The sequence below is a fragment of the Hemicordylus capensis genome, chromosome 2, assembly GCF_027244095.1.
Source record: "Hemicordylus capensis ecotype Gifberg chromosome 2, rHemCap1.1.pri, whole genome shotgun sequence".
Lineage (NCBI taxonomy): Eukaryota > Metazoa > Chordata > Lepidosauria > Squamata > Cordylidae > Hemicordylus > Hemicordylus capensis.
In genome coordinates, this window is record NC_069658.1 from 422,786,074 (window position 1) to 422,805,006 (window position 18,933).

The following is an 18,933-nucleotide window of genomic DNA, read 5'->3' on the forward strand; positions in this document are numbered from 1 at the left end:
TCTGAAGTTGAGGCCGAAAAATACACAGAAAAGCTGAATCCAAACCGAAACCGAAAATGTAGCCCAAAACGGTCTGAGGTCAAAAGCCAGAAAATCACATAAAAACCAAGTCCAAAATGTTATGTGAAGAGATAACCAGTAAAACAGTCCAAGAATCAGATAAGGGAGAACAGAATAGCATTTAAAAAAAAGTTTGTTCCAGGAACTGAAGATGCAGAGCAAATCCAAAGGAAAGCACACAGTACGGTGGACAGAAAGGAACTGAGAAGAGGTGCTTGTCACCCAAAGAGACTGGGTGTGCTCTGTGCATGCAGGGTGGGGCTTCAAGTGTCTCATAGAGCTTTTGAATCCTTCTGTGGTGGCTGCTGAGCAGGCGCAGAGCCCACTGTTGGGGATGATGCCTAGCCACAAGGATCCGTGAACTCGGGGGCTAAGGAACAGCTTCCAGCTCATCTAGGCCTAAACCTCAGCAATCTACTGTGATGATGCAATGATCCTATAGAGCTAACAGCTGAAATTAGGTGGCAGGTGAACAGGAAGCTGCTCACCTAACCCCAAACATGAGTAGCACAGTGCAGGATAGGGTGGGTATGTTTATCTTTCCTTCTCCATAGTATAAAAGAGAGTTTGGGAGGAGGAAATTTGGGTAGGGGGAAGTGTGCTTGACAGTGTGCATCCCTGATCCTAAGTTCACTCCTCCTTCTAGGATATTTAAGCTTTTCAGGTTCTGCCCCCTTCACAGCTTAAAACACTTATATTAAACCCTGCCCCAACTCTTTTAGCACTGATGTTATCAGAACCCATAAATGCCTAGCAATGGTTCCTAACCTGGGGATCCTCTAGATGTTGCTAAACTACAACTCCCATCATCCCCAGCCATAACAAATTGTAGCTGGGGCTGATGGGAGTTGTAGTTCAGCATGCCGGACTTTGGGTGGAGTATAAATTAAGGCTGGGGAATGTGGGTTACCCTTGTTCTCCAAGATACCACAAGCTGTTAAAGTTCAGCCAAGTAAATTTGCCTGTACACTGTTATCCCCCACCCCCCTGACCAATGAGATTGTGGCTCCTGGTGACCAATGACCATTCTCAGTTGTCATCAGGCTGTTCTTCAGGAGGTTTCTTCCTTTTGTTTTTGTTCTTTTTAACAAATGTTTTTTCTGAATACCAGGAGTCCTGTCTATGCAGAAACCAGAACTTTGTTCATATGTGGCCCCAGCCCCACTCTGCTGTCCAACTGATACACACAGGGCCACCAAGTTTGTAAGGAATGATTTAATTAGATTTTTTGTGGAACAATGTGTCACAATTACCTCAACATTACCCAGTGCTTCTAACAGGTGTGCACTAACACAATAAGTGGGCAGCTCTCTTTTGTTGGACATTTTCAAACAGAGGTTGGACAGCCAATTATCAAGGAGGCTGTACCAGATTTCCTGCTCTGAACAAGGGGTTGGACTAGAAGACCTGCAAGGTCCCTTCCAACTCTAAAATTATATTATTCCATAAGCATATATACTCTTGGCTTCACCATCTTATTAGAATACATTTAATGACAAAATTTCAAAGGGCATCATTGAAATGATTCAGACTTAACTAGAATAAGGCTAATTTGTGGATTTAATGTTTATAGTGTACTCAAGAATTCAGTTCGTGTCAAAGACCCTTTAACATTCCTTGAAAACAAGAAATCAAAATAATGCTATTATGATCTCTGATAGCATCTTCATAATGAATTCAAATGCATTTTTCCAGTGAACAGTATTAAAACTTTTTTCAAAAATATTCTTCAAAAATTGTTAAATTAAAATTTGCCTAAAGAAATATATAGAAATAGGATCTAATTATTTGAGCATCTCATAAAAATATAAAATTGATCATCTGAGAGGGAAAAATATCTCTATTTACTTAAACTGTATAAACATTTAAAATATCCATATAAACTCAATGGTAATACTTCAACTATAAAAATATACTAGGTGTCTGTTTCAACTTGCTTATAAAAATTGGAATTACTTCAACAAATCACTGCCAAGTTTAAAAACTGGGTCTTCTAATTGTGTACTTTAGTATCACCAACATCATATTCAAATTTTACCTTGGGCATGTAACTTTAGCATTAGTGAGCAGCATCCAGTCTTTTAGTGCAGTGGTGTGCCACCAGCAGAAAGAAGCTGCTCCTGTCAATGGAAGGCCCTTTTCTATTTGTGCAAGGAATCCTTGTGAGAGCACAACTCCCCTTCCATTTGTGGCACGAGCTTCCGTGAACAGCAGGCTGCTGCACTGAAGGTCTGGATATCACCTAATGAAGCTGTTCACATGAGCAGCCCTACCCAGACTTGGGCAGCTCTACCTGGGTAGAGCTGCTCGTATGAAGCCCGGGATTTTTACCTGCCCTTTTACCTAGGTATAGTAGGGTCATGAGCATGCGCATGTACACAGCCTGAGAAGACAGAGCTGGACACCTAGAGTGCATGATTGGAGGGGAAATCCCTCAATGCACTGCAAGCATTAAGGGATACCTGAAGGCCAGGCTTCACTTTCCCGGCCTCCAGAGATCTGTGCTGCTGCTCAGAGCAGTAGAGATCGTGTGGGCAAGTGAGCCACACGCCACACAGCAGACAATTGATCGTCTGGGGGGAAGGTAGGTTCAGCCCCGCCCTAGTAAAGGTCGTGTTTTAAACTGAGGCAGGGCTAGGGAATTTGGAGTTAATTTAATCTTTCTATGTAAGTAAAACAGGATCTTCAAACAGAATATTTGATTCCTGTTCACTTGTAACATTCATTTCAGCTTTACCTCAATAAACCTAGTAACCAAAAAACAAAACAAAAAGCTGTCTGGAAATACTTTCCAGCAACATTTGTTCTGCTGTTATATATGTTTTATAAACATAACAAAATATTGGTACCTGTAATGACATGTTACACACTCTTTAAGATGCCTTCATGTCCATATCAGTGTGCCTAGAATTTCTTAATCAGTTTTTGGTAAAGTCAATGGGTCCTTTGTAGCCTGAAAGACATCCTAGGTACATGGATATGACCAAGATGACAGCATGCATTAAACAATTTTTTTTTAAATTGCCTGCCTGTTAAAAGCAAATATAGCCTATGCTTCTAGCAAGGTAGTGGCCTCTATTTTCTAAACACACAGATTAGAATTCACAGAAGCAAAAATATTTACATACAAATAACTGTTGTTATAACACAATCTGTTAACAAGATCAGAGATTTAAGAAATTAAACCTATGCTGGTTATATACGTTGATAGACATTTACAGCCAAAGGCAAATATTCAGCTCTTCCACAATTAAAATGCAATCAAATGTTGCAAGCATTTCAAAATTCAAATCTCTTGATTGACAGAATAAGCATGTCCATTTATCCTGATTTAATGAAGATCCGAGGTGTGCCAGTAGAACTCTTTATAAGACTTCTGTGCTTCTTTTCGGTATTCTGCCACCAAACAAGTTCTAAATAAAAGCTTAACAGTCTTTAAATTGTGAAATCTGAAGAGGAAAAAAAATCATTTTGACCTTTAATATTAATTTTTTTAAAAATAAAATGAAAAATTCCCTCTGAAATTGTGATGTCCACAAAAGGCCCTTTTCTCACACATTTTTATGGCAGTAAAGATCTTTTAGAGTTTTTAGCTCTTCAATTAGAGTTTTGTTCTGGTTTTCAAGGACAGCAACTCGATTTTCAAGACACTTTACATATTCTTTCTTCTTTCTACGGCATTCTCGAGCTGCTTCTCTAGAATCCAAAATGAAAGTTTGTTAATTATCATACAGAAGTCAAACTAGTTTAAAATAACTAACATTTGGATTTGGTAACGTTGAAACAACTGCTCATGTTCTTCTGTATTGTGATTATTACAGAGATATAAAACGCCAACTAATTGCTCCACTTTTGATTAATTTTCCAGGTCGTGGAGATGATTTTTATTTAAACTATTTGCTCACTATTCCTAATTCGGGTGTTATTCATATTGTGGCCAAATATTGTTATATAATATGCCAATGCGTATAAATGTAGTCTGATTTTATATTATTATTATTTTCTTATTTGTTTTATATTGTTGTATTGCTGGTCTACGACCGAAATAAAGTTTTACTTACTTACACTAACATTTGGATTTTAATTCAGAGCTGATGTATGCATAAAGGAGATGGTGACATTTAGCATTTTTTCCTTACACTTATGATAAAGGTAAAGGTAAAGTGTGCCGTTGAGTCAGTTTTGACTCCCGGTGACCACAGAGCCCCATGGTTGTCTTTGGTAGAATACAGGAAGGGTTTACCATTGCCTCCTCCTGCGCAGTATGAGATGATGCTTTTCAGCATCTTCCTATATTGCTGCTGCCCGATATAGGTGTTTCCCATAGTCTGGAAAACATACCAGTGGGGATTTGAATTGGCAACTGCTCGCTTGATAATCAAGTCATTTCCCCGCTGCGCCATTAGGTGGCTGTTACACTCTTTATACAGACTGAATTTTTTAAAAAAACCCTCATTATACAGACTGAATAAAAAATAAAACCAAACTTTTTTTCTTTGAAAAATATAGATTTATTTTCCTTGATACAAAAATATTTAAAGGCTAATTGGAACAGCAGTTTTGACCAAAATGTTTAGCTCACAAAAGGCTTCTGAAGGGTTCCAGACTATTATACTGGAAATAAACTGAGTTTTCAAAATAATCTTGGTATATGCAGACAATCACAGATGTGTTTTTCAGATACTCATTAATGCCTAGGGCACATATTTTCAGATATAATCAGGGAGGGGAGTACATGCTGGATTTGATCAGTAATTTTGAGCTCAGAGGAAATAATAAAGCAGGGAGAAGAAGTAAAGGGGAACAGTGTTGAAAGCCACTTATCATTATTGGTTTCTCATCTGCGGACAGCCAAGGACAACTGTAAGATCTGCTAGCACAGAGATTCTGCTGTGCTTTTTGCTGTTACTTTTTGGCTACCTATCTTCTGGCAGCCAGTGTGGTGTAGTGGTTAGAGTGCTGAACTAGGACTGGGGAGACCAGAGTTCAAATCCCCATTCAGCCATGAAACTAGCTGGGTAACTCTGGGCCAGTCACTTCTCTCTCAGGCAACTTAAGTATGTAGTACACCACTCTGGGCTCCTTGGAGGAACAGTGGGATATAAATGTAAGAAAATAATAAATAAATAAATAAATGTAACTTTCAGCTGGGTGTGTTGCTAGAAAGAGGGTGATAACAATGCAACTATTTGAGAACAGGCATAATATGGTCTCTCCTGGTTACCTCAGACACCAATCTGGCTGCCAAATTTCTGAAGTTTCCGAACTACGTACAAAGGCAGCCCCATGTAGAGTGCATTGCAATAATCTATTTTGGAGGTTACCAGCTGATGCACCACTGTTTTGAGACTGTTCTCTTCAAAGAATGGGCACAAATGTCAGATCAGCTGAAGTTGATAGAAAGTGCTCCTGGCCATAGCTTCCACCTGGGATACCAGTGTGAGGCCTAGATCCAAGAGCACTCCCAAGCTACGAACCTGTTTCTTCTGGGGGAGTGTAACCCCATCCAGCACAGGAAGATCTAACTCATCCCTCAAATTTCATCCCCCACAATGAGCACCTCCATCTTGCTTGGATTCAGCTTCCATTTCTTATCCCTCATCCTGCCCATTACTGCCCGTATGCAGGCATTTAGGGAAGTTATGCCATTGCCCGATGAAGCTGACATAGTTACTGCAGAGTCTACTGTTGAGGTGTCCAGCAGCTCCTCTTGTATGGTAAAATTGGATCAATTTCAGTTTGACACCCGAGCATATGGACAAGCTGCTTGGGACAATTCACCTTACTACCTGTCCTCTTAATCCTTGCCCGACCTGGCTTATATGATCTAGCAGGGAGGTAATTGGAGAGGGTCTTGTTAAGTTCATTAATGCTTCTCTGAGGGAGGGCAGGATGCCTCCTTGTCTCAAAGAGGCAATTATTAGACTACTGTTGAAGAAACCTGCGCTGGATCCCTCAGAATTAGGCAATTATAGGCCTGTCTCCAATTGCCCATGGTTGGACAAGGTGATTGAGAGGGTGGTGGTGTCTCAACTCCAGAGAGTCTTGAAAGAAACAGATTATCTGGACACATTTCAAACTGGTTTTGAAGCGGGCAATGGGGTTGAGACTTCCTTGGTCAACCTGTTGGAGTATTTCCAATTAGGAATTGACAGGGGGAGTGTGACTCTGCTGATCCTTTTAGATCTCTCAGCAGCTTTCAGTACCATCAACCATGGTATCCTCCTGGAGTGCCTGAAGGGGCTGGAAGTGGGAGGCACTGATTTGCAGTGGTTCTGCTCTTACTTCTTGAGTAGGTTCCAGAAGGTGTTGCTTGATGACCGTTGCTCTTAAAAATGAGAGCTATTGTATGGGGTCTCACAGGGCTCCATTCTAACACCAGTGCTTTTTAACATCTACATGAAACCACTGGGAGAGATCATTAGGGGATTTGGTGCAGGGTGTTATCAATATGCTGATGAAAATATCCAAATCTATATACCCAATATGCCCAAATCTATTTCTCCCTGTCAATCAAGAAATGGCCTAATGTCCTTAAATGCCTGCCTGCCTGCCTGCAGGCAGTAATGGGATGGATGAGGGAGAACAAACTGAGGTTGAAATCAAGCAAGACAGAGGTACTCATTGTGTGAGGTTGGAACCTAGGTGCCTTAGATCTGTCTGTTCTGGATGGGGTTACACTCCCCCAGAAAAATAAAGTATGTAGTCTGGGAGTACTTCTGGACCCAAACCTCTCCCTGGTTTCTCAGGTTGAAGCAGCTATGTCCATTTCTGGAGATAAACAACCTTAAAACAGTGGTACATATACTGGTAACATCCAGACCTGACTATTGCAATGCACTCTACATTGGACAGCCGTAGTACATAGATTGGAAACTGCAGCTGGTGCAGTTGGTTTCTGGGGTTACCTGAAGATATCATAGTACATTCTATTTAACAGAATGACATTGGCTGCCAATAAGTTTCCGGGCAAAATACAAAATGCTGACATAAAGCCCTGAATAGCGAGCGTCCAAGGTATTTAAGACACCTTCTTCATAAATCCCACCACCTATCAAGATCTGGGGGGGTCCTGTTGTGGTTGCCACCAGTTTGTTTGGTGGTGACTAGAAACCAGTCATTTTCTAGGGTTGCCCCAGGACTTTGGAACATGCTTTCTAATGAAATTAGAGCCTTCCCTTCTCTGGATATTTTTAAGAAGGACCTGAAGAAATACCTGTTTAGTCAGGCTTTTAATTTACAGATTTAAGTTTTAGGATTTTAACCTGTATTTTAAACTGTTGTGTGTTAATGTTTTAATTGTGTTTTTAGATTGTGAACTGCCCAGGGATTTGCATATGGGGCGGTATAAAAATGTGTTAAATGAAGTAAGCAAGCTTGTCCACAATAATACATTGGAGTAAATGTGTAGGGGCTACAACACAGGGTGATAGTAATCCATGACCTCAAGAAACAGAATGACTGAATGTCCACTGGAAGAACACACATAGTAAGGCTTGTACGATCCTAATGTAGGATGTGGCCATAGTCTCTTTACCCTGCTTCTTAGGGCTGTATGCACTTTTCAGCCCTAGTTTCTGAAAAAAACTGTCATTGGAATTATGGTGGCAGCTCAGACTTTTCAATTGTGGACGTTTTTGAGTCCACAAAAGCAATTACCAGGGACAACCGTAAATCACTACTGTCCTTGAATACCCAGCACAAAGTCCTCCCCAAGTTTTCTGTACATTTCAGAAAACTCAGATGGGGATACGGGTCTCCCATTTTGTATCTGGTGGAAGAAACAGAGCTTCATTTAATGAAGAAATGAATCTTGAGGATTTTCAAGGAGGAAAGGGAGGTGGGTCTAATAATTAGAGAAGGGAGGTCGTCTCAGGTGTTGAGAGAGATGTGGCAGAAATAATGGAGAGTTAAAAAGGAGACAAAGGGTCTTTCTCAGTTTATATTCATGACATGGCAGCTGTTGCAGTGCGTTGCCTTCCTATGCTGTGACAGTAACATCAGAAGCCCTGGGCCACATGGCAAGAAGCTCACACTGCAGCTCCTTCCCTATGTCATTATCAACCCACTTTCCAGGAGGGCCAATACTGGTGCAGGGAGGAGGTCCCAGTGTAGGCCCTCCTGCATGGTTTGAGGCTTCTTGTACTGCTTGAGCAGTATGGGAAGGAGCTGTGCTGTAATAGCTACACATTTCAAAGGTAATGTAAAAAGGAGGCCCAAGAAGATAAACATGGGTCATAAAGTAGAGCTCTTTAGAAGCATCAATAATCAAGTATGGCGATGAAATGTGACAGAGAGGAAAGGCCACTAATGGGCAGCTTGGTCAAGCTTTAGCAGTGTGTACAGTGAGCAAAGAATGAAGATGCTGAAAGAGCACATTGAGAATATTTGATGCTGCTTGGATATGGAAAATAGGAGGACAGAGAGAATGTTCAAAGGCTGCATGTCCCAGGGAGGAGTGGGGGGAGTGACAGCTCTACAGTATGGAAGGGGGAGGGTTTGGGTGGAAACAAAGATGCTCTGTTTTCAACACATTCAACAAGATATTTCAACACATTAAAGGAGATAACAGCATAAAAAAGCTGAGAAGACATAATATAAGTATGGTATGTGCACATGTGTATACACATACGTGCAGAGTTAGAGAGAGTGGCAACATCCAATTTGCCATCTCTTCCAGTGATCTGGTGTCTCTTTCCCCCTTATTTTACGAATATGTTGGTATTTTAAAAAATAAACAAACTTTTCTCCTCTCACATCTGGTTTCTTGAAACTGGAAAGATTTCCTAAAAAAATGTTGGCAAGCACAACAAAAAAGGGAAGTGGGGAAAAATAATTATACAATGTAAGTTTCTTTGGAGGCCAAAAAAAAAAGGCAGAAGAAGACAGGAGTATTTCTATTTTATTTTTTAGAAGAAAAAAGGTGAAGTTAATCTCTCTGTCATGTATCTGTATCTTAGAATTTTGTTAAAAAGCAAACTATTCTGGTGGATGCTTTGAAGCAACTGGGAAACTAAATACCTGTTTTTCATCAGCCTTATTTCTCGTTTCAACTGTGGATCATCTGTCTTGGTTGACTGAGATGTCAAGGAGACCGGTGTTGTCATCACAACAGTCTGTGGGAGGGAAGTGGTGGTTGGTGTACTGCGTATCTGGTATGTCTGCATATCTCCAGATGCAGCTGTTGAGGAACCAGAATACAGAAAATTATAAAGGAAGGCGTTCTAAGGCCAATTATCTGTTTATGATTTGTGGAACATACCCCATATACTGTATGGTTTATGGAACATACCCCAGGACAAAATGCACATGCAGCTAGTCAACAGTGGAGGGCACATGTGTACAGTACTGGGTTTGGGCATCTTTAAAAGGCTCAGAAAGAGCAGCTGAGAAAGGATCTGCCTCCTGCTTTAGAGTTATTAGAAGACACAGCCATAGCTTACACTTTTATAACTATAATTTTACTCTTGCTCCTTCAGAATAAATTATGACAAAACAATTTAAACTAGGAACATCAACAAGGGAGTAGCTAAACTAGTCCATGACAATATTGCAAATTAATTTGAATTATGCTTAACCTTGAGAACTTCATCAACAAACTCTTCTCAATAATACCTGAATCAGTGCTGAGGGATAAGCATGTTTCATTTAAATTAAATAAGTGAATTTCTATTAAGGCTCACTAGCTACAACCATATTTGCTTTCAAATACACAAAAAGCAGCATCATGTAACACAAGCATGTGGTGACAATTCTGGTCACATCTTAAAAAGGACATTGTTGAACTGGAGAAGGTACAGAAGAGGGCAACCAAGATGATCAGGGGCCTAGAGCACCTTTCTTATGAGGCAAGACTACAACACCTGGGGCTTTTTAGTTTAGAAAAAAGACGACTGCGGGGAGACATGATAGAGGTCTATAAAATCATGCATGGTGTGGAGAAAGTGGAGAGAGAGAAATTCTTTTCCCTCTCACACAACACTAGAACCAGGGGTCACTCCATGAAATTGATTGCCAGGAGGTCTAGGACCAACAAACGGAAGTACTTTTTCACACAACACGTGATCCACTTGTGGAACTCTCTGCCACAGGATGTGGTGATAGCCAACAACCTGGATGGCTTTAAGAGGAGTTTGGATGACTTCATGGAAGAGAGGTCTATCAATGGCTACTAGTTGGAGGGCTGTGGGCCACCTCCAGCCTCAAAGGCAGGATGCCTCTGAGTACCAGTTGCAGGGGAGTAATGGCAAGTGAGAGGGCATGCCCTCAACTCCTGTCTGTGGCTTCCAGCGGCATCTGGTGGGCCACTGTGCGAAACAGGATGCTGGACTAGATGGGCCTTGGGCCTGATCCAGCAGGGCTGTTCTTATGTTCTTAAGCATCCTGAGGATTAGAATTTGATGCAAGAGCTCCTCCACAACAGAAGAGTGCATGTGTATATTTTATACTTGGAAGGAGTATTGGAATACAAAAAATAAAATAAGAGCCAATTCGTAGAAAACCACAACCACGCTAGATAAGGGGAAGAAGTCAGCAAATTGGGTAACATATGGATACTTCAAAGTGAGTACTTACTCTGCACTACTACCTGGTTGCTTGGCACAAGTATCTGCTGACCATCTGAAGTCTGTACATACTGTAATAATGGAGTCCCACCAGCATTTGTAAATGTCTGCAAACCCTGCACATTCTCTGCACCTGGACTGCTCAGCTGCAATGGTCCATTTGGGGCAATGGCAACTTTGAGACAAGAAAAAATGAAAGAGGGAAGACAGTGATCACTACAGAGCACCACAGCTAATATTTCCTTCCTTTTGTGCAGCTTCCACAGAAACCCTCCACTAAATACGTTCATTTATCTATGAGCATTCTACTTCATTTTGCATCCATCACCTTCAGCAGCAAAACAAGATGGAGAACAAGGTTTTCTTCCTTTTGCCTGTACTGGCTTGTTGAACTGCATATTCTTATTTAAGAACAATCTAGTAATAGATGAACAGAGGAATAATTCCTAGAAAAATGAAACCATTATTTCAGAAGAGATCTTTACATATAATTATGTTGACACTAACACTAAATTTAGCTTTAAATCTAATAGCAACAAATCCATAATAATTAATACATACTATATTGTCCAGAGCTGGTTTGGTAAACAGGTGTATGAACAGACATTGATGTGATGGTAGAGACCCCAGGATTTGCTTCATCTCCTTTCCTATCTTGTGTGTCTTCAGAAGAAAGGTCATTCAAGATTTTTCTGTAGGAATAATGTTCTATATACATTATTGTTCTATGAACATAAAATGCAAAATTTCAGAAACATTTTAAAGAAAAATACCCAATTATCTCACAAAAGGAAGCATGATTATTGCTGCAATATAGAAGTTTTTATTCTCAAACTGAGGACAGAATCTGAATTATGCTTGGATCTAATAAAGAACCCTCATGAAAAATCATGTGCAGAGAATCTTGGCAATTATATCTATACCTGGCCCATGTATGTATGTATGTATGTATATCGGGTGCATTAAACTAAACATGTTTAGTTTCTGTAGATGTGCCCATTCTGTGGCATTAATTCTTCAGCTGCCATTTTCCAAGATGGCCGACAAGAATATGGATATTTGTTATTTATTTATTTAGCATGTTATACTGTCCCTTATGTTAGTCTCTGAGCGGTTCACAATTTAAAAAAAATTAAAACAATTTAAAATACAGATAAAAACTCTAAAACTTGAAACATTAAAACTACAAAAGAAAAGCCTGACTAAATAGGTATGTTTTCAGATCCATCTTAAAAACATCCAGAGAAGGGGAAGCTCTAATTTCACTAAGAAATAAGTCCTTAGAAAAGATCCGGTTTTGAGTCACCACCAACTGAGTCAGTGGTGACTGCAACTGGATCTCCCCAGATGATCTTAATAGGTGGTGGGGTTCATGAAAAAGAATGTGTTCTCTTAAATACTTTGGACCCAAGCCATTCAGGGCTTTATAGGTAATAACCAGCACTTTGTATTTCGCCTGGAAACTTATTGGCAGCCAGTGTAGTTCTTTTTAAACTGGGGTAAAATGATCTCTTTGGGTAACCCCGGAAACCAACCTGGCTGCTGCATTCTGTACCAGTGGCAGTTTGCAGACTACGTCCAAAGGCAGCCCAACGTAGAACACATCGAGTAGTCACGTCTGGATGTTACAATACTTGGACATGCAATAATTCATGAACAAATGCATGTACAAAGCTCAATTTAGGCTTTTTTACCCCAAGAAAAGTATAAGAACAATTAACTAGCCATTATTAAGACAGGTTGCTCACCTGTAACTGATGATCTGGTAATGATCCGTTGATATCCATTAGAGTGGGTTCTGTGCCTGCGCGGAAGTCTCTCAGTATCGAGTTCTACAGCTCCTCTTCAACGCCTGCACCCCGCCCCATGTGACCACGTGGCTATTTAAGGCGGGAGGAAGCACAGGCACCTCAGTTCCTTGGAGACCGCGAAGCAGTCAGGTAAGCAGGTAAGTTCTACTATGTAAGTCAGGTACTACTGCGGAGGGGAGGTTCGGGAGGGTCTAATGGATATCAACGGATCACTACCAGATCATCAGTTACAGGTGAGCAACCTGTCTATCTGGTTCGTGATCCGTTGAAACCATTAGAGTGGGTGACTAGTTAGCTCCGCAAGGAGGAGGGAGCAGCAGTGTTATTGCAACACCCGTTTTAGGACTGCCCTTCCAAAATTCGCCTCCGCAGCAGACCGTAAGTCTATGGCGTAGTGCTTTACGAATGGCTGTTCAGATGACCACGTAGCAGCCTTGCAAATATCTTGAAAGGATATGCCGGCCAGGTTAGCAGCGGATGTGCCATATGCCCTAGTGGAATGTGCCTTGATGGTCTTCGGGGGCGGCATGTTCTGTAGAGTGTACGCGAGGCGAATAGTCTCTACTAGCCAGTGTGACAGACGTTGTCTAGACAATACTTGCCCCTTGTTCTTCCCTTTATAGGAGATGAACAGCCTTTTTGACAACTGGAAAGGTTTAGTCCTAGAAAGGTAGTAAAGAAGTGCTCTGCGAACATCCAAAGAATGCAGAGCCTTTTCCAGTGGTGTGGTTGGAGATTTGAAGAAAGTGGGCAGTACAACATCCTGGTTGATGTGGAAGTCTGACATAATCTTAGGTAAGAAAGAGATATCAGGCCGCAGGAGCACTTTGTCTGGGTAAAAACGAGCATAGGGGACATCCATTCGGAGAGCTGTAAGCTCGCTCACCCTGCGTGCCATGGTGATTGCCACTAGGAAGGCAGTCTTCAACGACGCCAGTTTCATGGACGTAGAATGCCTGGGTTCGAATGGGGGCTCAGTGAGAGCGGAGAGGACCAGAGAGATACTCCACTGTTCGAGTGGTTTGCGGACAGGGGGGTATAAGTTGGCTAGGCCCTTCAAGAAACTCTTGCAGGAGGGATGGGAGAATACTGTCTTGCCATCCCATCCTGGATGTCTGGACGATAAAGCCGCCAGGTGAACTCTGATAGATACATTCGAGAGTTTCGCCTTTTTTAGAGAAGTCATATAAAGTAAGAGTTCTTGGACTGTGGCTTCTTTAGGGCGAAAAACATGACGGGAAGCGTAGATGGTGAACCTCTTCCATTTACTCGCATAATTGCGCCTCGTAGATGGTTTGCGCTGGTTTAGCATGATCCGTTTCAGGAGCCGACTCTCCAGGCTGTTAGTTGTAAGGTTTGCACCATTGGGTGTAACAGATGGCCATTCTCCTGAATCAGGAGGTCCAGCTGGTCGGGAAGTCTCCGAAAGGTGTTCAAGGTCAGTCTGAGTAAATGTGGAAACCATGCTTGGCACGGCCACCACGGGGTGATCAGGATGCACTTCACATGGCCCATCAGTAAGTGAGCTACAACTCTGCCCACAAGTGGTAGAGGGGGGAACATATAGCTCCAAATGTCCGACCAGTCCAGTTGGAAGGCGTCCCCCAAGGACCGAGGGTCGTGACCCGCCCTCAAGCAGAATAGTTTGCATTTTGTGTTGTGTCGCGTAGCAAATAAGTCTGTCTCCGGCCGTCCCCAAAGACAGAATATCTGATTCAGGTAAGTGTCGTTCAGTTCCCACTCGTGTTGAGCTTCCATTGAGAATGAACGGCTGAGGCCATCCGCTATTATGTTGTCTGTGCCCTTGATGTGGATGGCTAGTGGTGTAATACTGTTCCTGATGCACCAGTGCCAAATTTGCAGGCTGAGGGCACACAGAGACCTGGAGACTGTACCTCCCTGTCTGTTCAGGTATGCTATCGCTGTCGTGTTGTCTAGCTGTAGCTGAACAACTCTGCCGCGTTGCATTGGCAGAAAGGCCTTCATTGGCAGAAAGGCCTTCATAGGAAGACCACCAACAGTTCTAGAAAGTTTATATGCAGTTGACTTTGTGCGCGTGTCCAGAGGCCTTGAGTCGATGTGGCATTGCAATGGCCCGCCTTCAGGGAAGCATCTGTCATTACCCAAATCGATGGAGGTTGAGACTGGGAAGGATCTCCCCTGAGTAAATTGGACTTCTGAGCCCATCAGGACAGCGTGCGTAAGAACGTGCTGGGAACCAGAAGATTTTGCAGTGGGCTGTCTCTCATTAGGTTGAAGGAAGAGAGGAACCACATTTGCAACTTCCTCATTTTTAGACGGGTGTAACGTACTGTCGTTTGGCAAGAGGCCATTAAGCCCAACAGGCGTTGTATTTGACGGGCTGGCTGTGAAGGGCGGGCCTGAAAATCGTTTATCAGAGATGCAATGGTCTGGAAATGGTCCTCTGGGCGTTTGGACATAGGAGTAGATGTATGAGGAACTTGCCAAGCGCACTGTGCCGCATTTGATATTATGGGCAGAAGTGGCAAAGCGACTGGCTGAGAGTATTGAGATCGCCGCATGAAATTAGAGACTGGATCATCTATGGTCTTTAGTTGAGAAGAGAGATCCAGACCTAAAGCTGATGCCATCTGCTTAACATGCAAGTGGTATGCCTTAAGCTCTTCAGTTGGTGACACATGGGCTGGCGTGGCCACATCCGGGGAAGGATCAGCCTCTAGTGTCTCAGCATCCGATTCTAAATCGGAGGAGCCATGATGACTATCCCGTGATTCGCCGTCGGAATGAGTCGGACTAGTCGGTGGGCCCCCTGGCGAAGTCAGGCGAGGAGAAGGCGGTGTTGTAAAAACTTCAGTTTGCACTGCCGAGTTGGTAGACGGCTGTATTCTGGTTTGAGAGCCCTTATTAATGACGGTAGTGTGAGGTGTCTGAGTTGAAATTGTTTTAAATACCTTTGCCGGTAAGGCCTGGGTATCTCCCGCTGCCAGTGGGTGTACTGGAATCTGAGTAGTCTCTGGCTCAGGCCGATGCAATGCCCGGTCGTCAGAGTGGACGGTCGAATTTACGGGTCTCCACACCCTATCCTCCTGGTAATCATATGCAAATCCTGGCGAGGCCGCACCTGGTAAAGCTGTTTCTGTCAATGGGGACACGGCATGGGTGAATCCGCAAGTGTGCCAAGGTGTAGAATTGGCAAGTTGTGTAGACGTTAGAAGCCCAGGAACTGGGGTCGAAGGAGTACCCACGCCATCATCCGAGTGTGAAAACCCATGGAAAGTCGAGGGGGTAGCTGACGTGGAATCGAGCATTTTCAGAAGGGGATCTAGTGGGGCAGGCTCCCCTTCGGAGAGATCATCTTCTTCTATAGAGATGGTCATCGGGACTCGGAATCGAGGAGTAACTGTGGTCATAATAGCGGGAGTATTCAACATCGACTGACGGTCACCGTCTCTGGACGTCGATGGGGAATGGATCGGAGACATCGCTGGTGCCAGATCTCGAGCTGCTGGAATTTTCGGTATCGATGTCGACGGGGTCTTTTCCGCTGACTCTATCGATATCGATGGTGTTCTCGGCGTTGAGGGTGAAACTTCTTTTGGTATCGATGCCGATGTTCCAACTGGTCCCGATACCGATGTCGACGGAGCGGTAGTGTTCGGTATTGACGATGAGATCGACGCTTGCAGCGTCGATGTCGAAGCGGTATGCTTTGATTTTGACAAGAAGATGACGGTTGTGATGTTGAAGGTCGTGTCAGAGCCGATTTCTTCGACGTCGAAAGAGCATCTAGCTTCTGAGCTGAGCCCGGTGACAGTGTCGAGCTGGAGGTCAACAATCTTTTGGCGCGTTTTTCGGCGGACACCATTTTGTCACCTGGCCTTTTTAAGGACTTAGGGGTTTTACTGGTAGGCGGAGAGGTTTTAGACTGGGCCAAACCCAGGGCCCTCAAGCCTTGTGGAGATTTCGCCGATGTAGAGGGAGCAGATAACGCGTCGTCATATAGAGCCGCTCTTAAATGCAGTTCTCTATTCCTCCTGGTTTGTTTAGAGAACGACAGGCAGATTTTGCAGGACGAGGTTAGATGGGCCTCCCCCAAACAAATGAGGCACAGATTATGGCCATCTTGAGACGGCAACTTAGCGTTACACTTAGTGCAGCGCTTAAACGTCTTTTTTCCCTTAGGGGTGTCCATCGTACTCACTCCTTTCACCAGACCGCGTCAAATAGCCCTAAAATCCGTCCCTTCTTTCGTCGTCTTGAAAACAGTATGCAACAGAGGATCCAACAAAACAGTCTGAGGTCAATCCAATAATTTAAACAATGCCAAGTCCGAAGTCAAAAGAATAGTCAGAAAGCGGTCCGAGGTCAAAAACAGTAGAACTAACACGCAATAGCAAGGAACCGACACTAAGGAGCCGCAGAAATCACGAGTGATCCCTACGGCGGTTGAAAAGGAAATGAGGTGCCTGTGCTTCCTCCCGCCTTAAATAGCCACATGGTCACGTGGGGCGGGGCGCAGGCGCTGAAGAGGAGCTGTAGAACTCGGTACCGAGAGACTTCCGCGCAGGCACAGAACCCACTCTAATGGTTTCAACGGATCACGAACCAGATCTAGCAGTATGGCTTAGTGGATAAGATGTCAGGCTAGGAGAAGGATGACCCAGTTTTAAACTCCTGCTCTGCTATGAAGCACAGCAGCTGCTCTTTGGCCAGTCACCATCTCTTACTCTAACCTACCTCAGCAGGGTTGTTGTGAGAATAAGAGCGGGGACGTGTACGTCATTCTGTGATTCTTGGAGAAGGGGTGGGATAAAAATATAAATATTTAATACCCACTGAAATCTGAAAAATTCAACACAGTGTGCATTTTGGACTCATAAAAGGAAGTAAACGTTTTAACTTGGGTTTGTTATTTAAAGTGCGTTGTGGAAGAGTTTTTCACAGTCGCATAAAGAACAGCAAATCACTAAGAACCTCTTATATTGTGCAGCATGTTTTGCCCCTGCACATGGTCACCAATTGGTACATGCATATGGCATAAATAAACAAACAAAAGATAGCACTTAGATGATTGTGCTGTGTGAAAAGTTACTTCCTTTTCTCGGTCCTAAGTTTCCTGGCCATCAGTTTCATGGGATGACCCCTGGTTCTAGTGCTGTGAGAGGGGAAAATTTTTTCTCTTTTGTCTACTCTCTCTACTCCATGCATAATTTTATACACCTCTATCATGTCTCCTTGTCGTTGCCTCTTTTCCAGACTAAAAAGCCTCAGATACTGCAGCCTTGCCTCATAAGAAAGGTGCTCGAGGCCCCTGATCACCGATTGCCCTCTTCTACACCTTTCCCTGTTCTAAAATGTCCTCCTTAAGATACGGTGACCAGAACTGAATGCAGTACTCCAAAAGTGGCCACACCATAGTTTTGTATAAGGGCATTAACGATATTAGCAGTTTTACTTTGGATCCCCTTCCTAATGATCCATAGCACTGAATTTCCTTTTTCACAGCTCCTGCACACTGAGTCGACACTTTCAATGAGCTGTCCACCACAACCCCAAGATCTCTCTCCTGATCAGTCACTGAAAGCTCAGACCCCGGCAGTGTATATGTTGTTGGGGTTTTTTTTTGCCCCAATATGTATCACTTTATACTTGCCTTACACTGAACCACATTTGCCATTTTGTCGCCCACTTCCCCAGTTTGTAAAGAATCTTTTGGAGCTCCACACAGTCTGTTGTGGATTTCACTACCCTAAATTGTTTAGTTTTATCTGCAAATGTGGAAACAAATTTGGCCACTTTTTGAAGGCCTCAGCCCATCATAAGTGTCCATACTCATACCAGATACTGCTCAACATTGTCAATGTCTTTTCCTGATAAGGCATGTGTCTCTCCAAATGCTACCAGGAAGCTTTCAGGCTGTGGAATCAGTGTTGTGTGCTGGATACCAATCTTACTCAAAGCATTATTTCCAGTAAAAATGTGAGTGTTTACCCAAACACTGCCAAGTTCAGATCCAAGCTTGATCAGAAAGTTATGCAAAGGGATGAAGTAGTTAAAAAAAAAATCAGTTCTAAACTGCAGTCATAGCTCTGTTAGATCTTTGATGTTAAGCTGTAATGTACCTTGGCAGCGGTGCAACTACAGCTGTTAAGGAAGTACTACCTTATATTCATATTAAGTGTCTAAAATGAACTTGTAATGTGTACTAACCTGGAAATTTCAGTCTTCAAAGAGTGAACGGGGATAGGGGAGGGAGTTCTTTTGTTTGCTAACTGAGCAAAGAGGCACCTTTTAAAAGTGGTGAATCTCTTTATTTAGCGGGGGAGAGCAAATGGCCCTATGCATTCTCAGCAAAGCATCCCTCCAGTGACTGTTACTGGTGTCTATCTTATTTATCTTTTAAAGATTGTGAGCCCTTTGGGGACAGGGGGCCATTTAATTTATATCTGTGTAAGCCGCTTTGGCTACCTTTGTAATAAATATTCGTAAAATAGTTTTTTACAGACAGACAGCAC

At 43.0% G+C, this 18,933-nt stretch overlaps 1 protein-coding gene across 11 annotated transcripts in view; it reads right to left on the reverse strand.

The window, feature by feature from the left end:
- Positions 1-1,602: 1,602 nt before the first annotated feature.
- Positions 1,603-18,933, reverse strand: part of ATF1 (activating transcription factor 1) — a 47,140-nt gene continuing 29,809 nt past the window's right edge. For 10 of the 11 annotated variants that reach the window (XM_053301092.1, XM_053301096.1, XM_053301094.1 and 7 more), the window contains 4 exons: positions 11,187-11,317; positions 10,636-10,800; positions 9,082-9,241; positions 1,603-3,756 (listed from right to left, as the gene is read on the reverse strand). In XM_053301092.1, coding sequence (XP_053157067.1) covers positions 3,612-3,756; positions 9,082-9,241; positions 10,636-10,800; positions 11,187-11,317 — 601 coding nt within the window. In that variant the 3' untranslated portion in view covers positions 1,603-3,611. Of the gene's footprint in view, positions 3,757-9,081; positions 9,242-10,635; positions 10,801-10,953; positions 11,082-11,186; positions 11,318-18,933 lie in introns of those variants that run through there. The other variant, XM_053301102.1, reaches the window with a different exon arrangement.